At 29.4% G+C, this 10497-nt stretch overlaps 1 protein-coding gene across 1 annotated transcript; it reads right to left on the minus strand.

Moving 5' to 3' along the window:
- Positions 1-5436: 5436 nt before the first annotated feature.
- LOC111385704 lies at positions 5437-5892 on the minus strand. The gene has a single exon (XM_023010125.1). The coding sequence runs from the start codon at positions 5890-5892 to the stop codon at positions 5437-5439; it is 456 nt and encodes a 151-aa protein (XP_022865893.1).
- Between the last annotated feature and the right edge of the window lie 4605 nt (positions 5893-10497).

Here is a 10497-nt window from a genome sequence, read left to right on the forward strand (position 1 = left end):
AATCAAAATTTTCATGAACGGACCGAGCATATCGAGTTGGATTGCTATGTTCGATAGAAAAATCATCAAGGATAGCTCAAAAGAGTTATGTTCCCACGAAGAAGCAACTAGCTAAGTCTTCATTAAACATTTAGCTGCAAATCACTTTCACAATCTTAGTTGCAAGTTAGGCATTAACTATTGAAATTTACACGCTGCAACTCAATTTAGTTGCAAATCACTTTCACAATCTTAATTGCTAGTTAGGCATTAACTATTGATAATTACATGCTACAACACTATTTAGCAAACCACTTTCGCAGTTAGGTATTGTTGACATATACATGCTCCAATTTAGAGATGACAATGGGACGAGCTCGGGGCAGAGCAGATTTCCCCGCCCCACGCCTGCCAAGCATTTTTCCCTGCCGTCTCGTACCCGCCCCGTTACCCATTTAAGGCAGGTGGGTTGGGGCAGGGCGTTTAATTTTTTCTAATATAATTTTTGATATTTCATTTTAATATCCCCATTTATTCAAATGAAACAAAAATATAGTTATTACATTTTCTAATTTATTTATTTATTTTTAAAAGTTAATTTATTCGAATATGTTTGGTAAACTAAGATTTTTATTGTTTATCATATTTTTTAGATAATCTTAGTTGACATGTTCAATTACAATTAATGAAATTTCGTAGAGTTTTTTTATTTAGGGCTGTTTGAACCCCCATTATTTATTAATAATACATTTTAGAATAGAAAATTGATGGAGAATTTGTGTAATTAAAAAATAAGAAATTTTTTTGAATTTACGTGCAATATTAGTTTATTAAAAAATGTGTGATTGAAAAGAATAAAGAGAAAAATATATTTTAAAAAGAATAGAAATCAAGCAAGGGTTTAAAGTATTGAATTTTCAAAAATAAAATAAAATGGGCAGGGCTCCTGTCACTCGTACCCGCCCCATACCCGCCTCTACATGGAATTCCCCGCCCCATATATGACCTGATTATTCCCCACACCCAATGAGTATTGGGTTTAACAGGTATTTTTGCCATTTCTACTCCAACTAGAGGTATTAAGAATAGAAAACTAATACTATGAAAAACAATTATTCATCATCTGGAAGTTAATTCTTTTCCTTGATACACGTCTCAAAATTGGAAACAAATTAGGGAATTGTTCATTCGCTCATTTACTTCACATACCATATGTATGATTATTTTAATACTTTCTTTTCTTGTTTCCCAACGATTGTGTGTATATGCTGTAACAATCGAGTCAAGAATCAAGATGACGTAAAACTTGTTCTTCATTTTATCTTTATTTTTTCAATGCTTAACGCCTAATTTACAACTAAAATTTATTTGCAAACCTTCAATTAAATTGTTTAAAACGGACACTTTGGTACTAACACTGAAAATTGCAAAGTTTAGCCTTTGGACACTTGACAGTAATTAGTTTAAATCTTTGTATATATCTGAATTCGTGTTAAGTAATTATTGGGAAAGCTTGAGGAAAAAAATAATTGAAATTTCGGTAGTCTTTTAACTCGCCATTAGATTTTCTGATATTACTTATCTCAAGTTTAATTAATTAGTGTAAATACTTATTTAGCACAACTATTAATGTACTTGTTCAAATAGAACATTAACTACCTCAAAGAATTCGCAACATTAACTACCTCAAAGAATTCGCTCCACAGGCACTTTTAATCTCTACATGTAGGATTTGGTCAAGAGGTTGCCCACACTACGAAAGTAGTAGTAGTAGTAGTAGTAGTAGTAGTAGTAATAATAATAATAATAATAATAATAATAATAATAATAATAATAATAATAATAATTTTATAGACGAAATATTTCGTCTTGGAAAGTTTCTCGATGAAAAAATCAAAAAACATATTTTTACAACAAATATTAACCAAAAAAAAAATGTTAAAAGTGAATTTTTTATAGTATATCAGTACCCTCAAAAATTTTGCTAACCACCCGTTGACCTTAACTTTTAGGACTATCAACAAGAATTTTACAATTTTTGAAATTGATAAATAAATAGGTGTTTAGGAATTATCATTGTAGCGTGTTTTACAAAAATTCTTCCGCTTTTGATTCAAATCAAAGTCTGGCAAATATTAATGACACGAAGGTGGTATCGGCGTGACATGCCCCGATTTAATTATTTAATACTCCTAGAATTAGTTTATAAACCAAACTATTATAATTTATTTCAATTCTTTTTTTAAAATCATCGTAAGGAACTAATAGGTAATAATTAAACTAATCTCAACAAATTAATCTTGACCTGGTCAACCTTTGATCGGTCGAAATAATTTATTAATCCCATTTTATTCCACTAAAAGAATGTAATTGCACTCTTAGTATAATTGAAATTACTAAAAACTATATATAAACAATAATTATATCATCCAACTTATTGTTTTAACGTAATATTCCCATAAATCAGGTTAATATTCGAAACAAGGTAAAATAATCAAAGTGTCATTTTCCAAATAAATAGATCTTCACATTCCATTTTCTATATGTCAATCCAACGTGGTCACATTAAAATATTAATTCAATGGTCAATATCTAATTACTGAACTCAGATTTAACTGTCAATTTAAAAATTCATTGAGATCATGATCGTGCCTGCTAAGCTCCCGTTTGATAGGGATTAAAATCAAAATTTTAATAGATTTTGATAAAAGTTGATGAAATGTATAATTAAAAGGTTGTGAGATTCATGAAATAAATTAAGGAATCGATACCTCGAATATATATAGGAATGACAATGAAGTGGGGGATCGAGACATAAACAATCGTTCCCGTCCCCCACACTGTTTGGGGTTTCCCCCCTTGCCACACTATCGATTGTTAACTTCTTCTTCTTCTTCTTCTTTTTGTTTTGTTTTGTTTTGTTTTGTTTTTATTATATATATTTTTTGAAATTGTTTTAAAATTTATCTTTTTCTTCAAACTATAAATATAATTTTTGGTTTGATTTAATTCTTTTTTTTTTCGTTTCCATATTTTTTTTTTCTTTTTCTTCCCCTTCCTTGCCTTTCCTTTTTCCTTTTCTTTCTTTTTCTTTTTTTCCCTTTTGTTTTTAACTTGTTTTGTTTCATTCTTATTATATTATATCTTTCTTTTGAAAATTATTTTTATTTTTTAAAACTATAAATATAATTTTTTGTTCAATTTAATTCTTTTCCTTTTTTCTTTTTCTTTTTTCGTTTCCATTTTTTTTCTTTTTTCCGTTTCTTTTTTTTTATTTGTTTCTCTTTTTTTTTCCTTTTTTTTTATTCTATTTTTTTTTTCAAAATTGTTTTAAAATTTATTTCTTTCTTCAAATTATAAATATAAATTTGTGTTCCATTTAATTATTTTCCTATATTATGAAAAGTAATTTTTTTTAAATTTTAATTAAACAATATTTAATTTTAATTTTAATTAATTCAATTTTAATTTAAAAAACTTTATAAAAACTTTTTTGTTTTATTTTTTATGTGATTCATTTAGTTTTTTATTTATATCGGTGTAAAATGAATATATGTCTTGTGTATAATATTTATATTTTACAATTCGATTCGTTTAATTTTCTGAGAATATAATTAATTCTATTATCTCTTGTTCAATGTTTTAATATTTGAAAATTTGAAGAATGGAATACCATTTAGATGAGGAATTGAGAATGATGCTGGGAAAAGTTAATTGGAACAGTAATTTTGACAGTTTTACTATATTACTGGAGTTGCTAGATGACCAGCATGTGAATATGCTACGTTAGTATTTCCTCTAGCCCGTATATTAGTTGAGGGAGGTCAAGTAATCCGGTAAATCAACGATGCACTATTTTGTCAAGTGCTCATGTCAGTTGATAGCGGTGCCCTTCATTTTGATCTCTGGGGCAAGGTCGCTACATTCTCCTTGTTCGACTTTGCCCTGATGACCAGACTAAAGATTACGGATCATGAAGCAGCTCATAACGGTACTCAGAGAAGTAGCAAGTTGCACGACTCTTATTTACAGAGATAGGAGATGGTGCTTCTGCCGCAGCTCAGTGGCGCAATTAGGGCGTGCAATCAGATGTTAGACAGACTGAAGCTCGAACTGGTCTATATTCTTGAGAGCGTGGTGTAGTATCATCACAAGAAAACTATGATCGATCTCTTCCATCTATAGATCGTCGACGACATCGATGCCTTCAATAACTATTCGTGGGGTCAGAGATGTTTTGAGGACATTGTATACGTCTTCACCAGATCGCACTTGAAGCCCAAGGTGTCCGTGTGTAAGTACGATACCTATAGATTGTCCCTGACAATGCAGGTAAATATTTAACATAATTAATGTTAAATTATTTTTATATTGAATTTATATATAATAATTGTATATATTGCAGATTTGGGCATATGAGACTGTCCCCCTATTGATTTCTCGCTTTGCAAAGCGAGGGGAGGCATGTTATCCTTGGATACATCATTGGTGAGCATCCCGAGCAAAGTTGGAGCCAATAGTTGTGATCGTTCCTCTGATTGCTAGACAAGGGGGATGTCTATGCACGATAAACTAATTATCTTGCAGGACACAACGATAGCGAGATAGTCCATATCGTAAGTGTTTGTAATTTTTTTTATCGTTTACAAATTAGTTTTTAGCTATACAGTACCGAACTCACACATTATTATTCAATTGTAAGGGTGACTACAACATGTTTGTTTTAAAGTACATTGAATTTTTTAGTATAGTTATAGTACATAAGGTTGATGAAATGAATCAATCGTGGATACAGAATTGAAGAAATAAGTTAGTATACGATTTATACGAATTTGATTTTGATCCATAAATATTGTATATTAAATTCTTTTCCGTAATTATGATATAATTGTAAATATTGTCAAATTTATATAAATATTATATATTAAATTTTTTGATAATTTTGAGATAATTCTAAATATTGTCAAATTTATATAAATATTATACATTGAATTCTTTTTCATAATTATGAGATAATTGTAAATATTGTTAAATTTATGTAAATATTATACATTAACTTTTTTTTTTGGTAATTATGAGATAATTTTAAATGTTGTCAAATTTATGTAAATATTAGACATTGACTTTTTTTTTTTTTTTGGTAATTATGAGATAATTATAAATGTTGTCAAATTTATGTAAATATTTTACATTGATTTTTTTTTTTGTAATTATGAGATAATTATAAATATTGTCAAATTTATGTAAACATTATACATTGAATCTTTTTTTATTATGAGATAATTGTAAATATTGTCAAATTTATGTAAATTTTATACATTGACTTTTTTTTTTTTTTTTTTTAAATTTTGAAATAATTGATTATTTAATTAAGAATAGATGTAAATACTGTTTATTTAACATCAATATCATTACATACCAATCTAAGCCATTTAGGAGAATCTGACTTGTACAGAACTAATGAATATTCCCTATTGCTCTGCACCTACCGTATCGAGGAAACTTTTTGATAGATAGTATTCTAGACTTGTGTGGACGTCCAAAATCACACGGTTCAACTTCTGGTGGCAACAATGTATTAAGTGGGAGAATATAGTCAGGAACTTTCCACTCGACTTCATTCGGTAGAGGAAATATAGTTTTAGCGTACGCTGCTATCCAAGAATCGGCCGTGTAATAAGGGGAGAATAATGTTCTCGCTTCAAAGTCTCGATATATAACCAATGCGACTACATGTTCACACGGAAAACATTCTAATTGAAATCGATTGTAAGTGCATCTGTTATCAGTCAAGTTCACCATGTATGCTGTATTACATGCACATTTCACGGAGAAGCGCAATGCATCCAATGGTTCCACATTCAACTTAGCTGCAACCTCTGTAGCCTTGAAGAGTTTAACCTCTTGAGCCATGGTTAGCACGCTCGTGCAACTCTGTGATTTCGCACGTCGATCATGAAATCACTGCTGCAGTTTGCTACAAATGTTCTCGATCATTGAGAAAATTGATAACTCTTCGATCTTTCTTGAACGGTGCATTGATAGACTCCACGTTATTTGACGTCATCATGTTATATTGATATCATGAAAAATGTGACCACGCCCAATGTTCAATCCCCATTTTTGTTTGATAATCCCATGTCGAGAATGATTTACTTGCAATCAACAAGAAATTGTTGCAGAAAATAGGACCTACATATAAGTTCTAGTTACAATTAGTTAGAAAATTATGTTTCTTTTCATATAACCAGTTGTCAAAAGTAATTATTCTCTATCATTTTCCTTGGAAAAAAGAGTGACTAATCGTTTCTATAGTTCGTATCTTCCTGCCCACTCGTGCATAACTCTTCAGAATTCATTGCATAACTCTTCAGACTTTATGTACTTTCCATCAACATTGTTGCAGATAATTAATTTGAGATGGCTGAAATTACCTTTAGCTTCATGTACTTTTTTTAATTGAACAAAGAAACTTTCTAGATTGAAGATGATTTAGGTGGTTAGAACATATTTTGCATCAATCTATACGTTCTGCTCATTAGAGCGATCAACTCTTTTAAAAAATTGTTAGGAAAAAAAGTTTGGTGACTGTAACAAATACCGGATGGACACAGAATTTACGACTAACAAAAATAACGGATTTGCACATACCGGATATGCAACAAACAGACATATCGGATTTGCACTTACTGGATATGCATCGAACATAAATACAGAATTTACAATAGCTTATTGAATATTAGCCAAAATACCGTAAATTAAATAATTTTGTTAATTATAATAAAGCAGAACAAGTTTATCTACGTTACAACAAAGCAAGTAATCAAAAAATGAAATTTAAAACCGAGGCCTATGTGAACACAGTTTTTTTAAAACAAATTCGCCCTCTCACTGCAAGTATTAAGACTTAATTGGTTTCCCTCCAATACATAAATTTCTTTCAACTGGCAGACTTTAAGCTCCAATTTCTCATTCACCCGAACATCATATATGATTACAATGTTCTCATGGAAGAGAACACAAATCAATCTTGATCTTCCAAAATAAACAATCGGGTCCCACTCAATTTTTATGCTAAAGTCAGCTACTCAACTCATTTTTCCAACAAAAAATTATAATGAACATGTAGTAAATTTTAACCTGTTGTTGCCCTCAAAGTGTAAAGCTATAAAACAATCAATTTTTATCTTTAGTGAGACATTTTATCAAAGACTAATTTAATTGCAGTGGATATTTTAGTTTCTTTTACACATGTATGATTTATATCTTTTCCGCTATATATGTTTAGAAGAAACGCATTTACGATCCACAGGAATAATTTATTTGATGAATTATAGAAAATCAAAAAAAATATAAAAATTAAGATTGTAGGATTCAACGAATTTGAAATTTTCGATTTGTCCCTGCTACAAGTCGAGATATGGGAAAAAGGAATGAATAATGACGAATGAATCATGGGTGACTGGATCAAGTGCATCATAATTTGAGTTGGCTATAAATTTCGGAAAAAAAATGTTATTTCGAAATTGGGCTAGGGCACGCTAAGTGATGGAGGGTACTAAGTGACTAATTTTGTTTTTAAAATGCGTTTGGGTAGTACTGAGCCACATCCCGGTGCTGTCTCTTCCCATGTTCGCCCCTGATGTTGTGGTGTAGTTATAGTTGAACACGTTAATATGCAAAATTTGTTGTGAACAGAGGGAAAAAGAGGACAGATCATATGAGTTAATACATTTGTGTGCGTTATTAAGAACCAATATGCTACATTTATAGGGTCCAAAATAAGAGTTACAATTGAAATAAAATAAATCTTCTAGACTAGATACGACTTATCTTTGTATCATGATAATACTAAATAATTATCTCATTATTTTACAGCACCCCCCTTGACGATAATTCTACAATAACCATCTCATTGGAACATTGTTTGGCAAAAACCCGATGGGGGCAAAAATGCTAACAGATAAAAAATGTACAAATAATTTGAAGTAATAAAATGTTGTTTCGTTAAAACCTTATCAAGAAAATTTAGCGGGACAAAACTTGATTGAAGGAAAAAGGGTACATCTACTCCTTCTGATTTCAATTCTTATATCAAGCTATCCATGTCTCATACATCCATGCCTTCAATATTACAATTTCTGGCTAAGTATGTGAAAGCCCAAGAAAATCTAATCAAGAGGGAGTGAATTGATTTTTAAAACTTTTTCAAAAATAAACTTAAATCAAGCAAAAAAGAATTTGTTGATCAATTAATAATCATAAACAAATAAAAGCAAGTAGATCAATAAAAAAAATATAAATAAGATAACGATAATTAAAAGGGTAGAGATGATGCAAATGATATACTTGTGGAGGTTTGATCCAAAGCAATGATATACGCTTCAGTTACCAAGCTCTCTGGCACGAGCATGGTCATTTCACTATATTAATTGATTTATGGTACAATCCAACCCCTTACAATATTTTTGGTGACTTATAAATAAGGAGAACTAATTGTTATAGAATATTGAGCTTTATGGGATTTCAATATGACCCATATTGTGACTTTACATCAAGGAGCATCAATCTTTCTACTATTGAGCTTTTACGAGACCTCAATACAATCTTCAAGTTTAGAGCAATGATTTACAATGAAATTTCTCTCTTAAGAAATGGTACAAATGAATTAAATACTAAAAGTGATTAACACTTCAATAAATAGCAACAAATGATAGCTCAAGTGCTAGATGAAAATTTTTTATGAATATGATAATTAAAGATTTGATTCAATCAATCGAAATTTTTCAAATGAGAAAATGAAAAAGAAATAAATGCAATGTACAAATAAGCAATAAATGCAATGTACAAATAAGCACTAAGAAAGAAATGAGAAACTTTGATGAATATGATGAGCTTACAAGTTTGACTCAATCAATCAAAAGTTTTCAATATGAAGAAGTAGAAGAAATATATGCAATATAAGTTTAATGATCTTCTTTGAAATATATCTCTCTTTTATAAATAAAAGTAAGTTAAATGCAAAAGTAGAGATGAAAAACTTTGATGATGATAATGACTATTAAAGAGTTTGAATCCAATCAAAGTTTTTAATACAAAAAAATAAATGAATTGAATGCAAAGGAAAGCTCAAAGAATTTTCTCAAAAAAAAATCTCGTTTTGATGCTCTTGAAAGTCTTATGAAGAATGAAAAGAGTGAGGATATGTATAGAGTTTAAAACACCAAGAAATCTATAAGTCCGGATGACTTGTCTGGTCAACCACCTTTTATTCGGATGACCAATATAGCCATTTGTTCAATAAAATCAAAGATCAAAATGGTCAAATTTTGGACCATTGGAAAACTTTCGGTCAATCGCCTATTACGTTCTAGCCCTATTTGATTTGATTTGATTTGAAGGTTTTGAAAGGCATGAACTTTTGAAAAGTATTTTTAATTAACTTTTAAATATAAAAGATTTTTTTAAGTTCAAATATCATTTTAAAAGTTATTTTTATATTTGATCAAACCGTTGTATTAGAATGACTTGTAATGCATAAAAATTATTTTTATTGCATAGAAGGATTTTGAGTTTAAGTATTTATTGCCAAATATCAAATGTTAGTACCTTTTATTTTATCTAAGAAACCAAATCTTAGGTCTTGCTTCAAAGTTTTGACTCTTAAGTTATTGAATGTGTGACTTCGATCTTGACCTCTTTCATGAGTCCAATTTGTGATGATAGCTTTTGATCTTTTGACAATCATTGATCAAATTTCCATCGTATGCTTTGAAAAACTATAATCACTTGAATTCAACTTGTTAGTAAACGAGATTAACTTGCTTGTTATAATCAAAACTTGAAGGTTATAATCAACCATAGGTCAACAGTATGTCTAATATTGTCTTGCATAGTCTTCAAATAGCACCGTCTTCATAAGAGATATTTATCAATCTTTAATAATTGTAGTAAATTCAGAAATAGTTCTTGTTAATCTTTTCAAGAGTCTCATACATATACGGTATTATTTTTAATATAAATGTCTTGCATGCTGTAGAAATTCATTACATGAAGAATATATTCCATTAAACCTTATTTGGAAAAACCTTATGGAAAAAATTTTAATGAATGAAAAATAATACATTATTCTTTTGAGTATGCTATAAAACTTGCCTCATTAAAAACCTTGCCAAAAAAGTTCAATGGGACAAAATCTTGGTCAAGAAAAAAAGAGTATAACGCATATTTACTCTCTTTCATGATAATATCACTTAAATTATCTTCAAACATATTAAATCCTTCAAAAATAATATTAAATTTATATGTAAGATTAGTTGACTATAATCATATTTATTATATATCAAATTCATGCATTATCACTCTAACAAGGTAGACACATGGGATTACATCCACCAAATGATAACTTATTTATTTATACAAGTCTTCGTGACATTTATTATGGAAAGAGTCGTAAATTTGATATTGGGATTTTACTTTTTCCATTTTCATGACGATAAGTATTCACCTTTAGATGTT

The sequence above is a fragment of the Olea europaea genome, unplaced genomic scaffold, assembly GCF_002742605.1.
Source record: "Olea europaea var. sylvestris unplaced genomic scaffold, O_europaea_v1 scaffold3257, whole genome shotgun sequence".
In the NCBI taxonomy this organism is placed as follows: domain Eukaryota; kingdom Viridiplantae; phylum Streptophyta; class Magnoliopsida; order Lamiales; family Oleaceae; genus Olea; species Olea europaea.

Bases quoted from the DNA above. Each gene is read 5' to 3' on its own strand.
- LOC111385704 (XM_023010125.1), bottom strand. From the start codon at position 5,892: ATGGCTCAAGAGGTTAAACTCTTCAAGGCTACAGAGGTTGCAGCTAAG.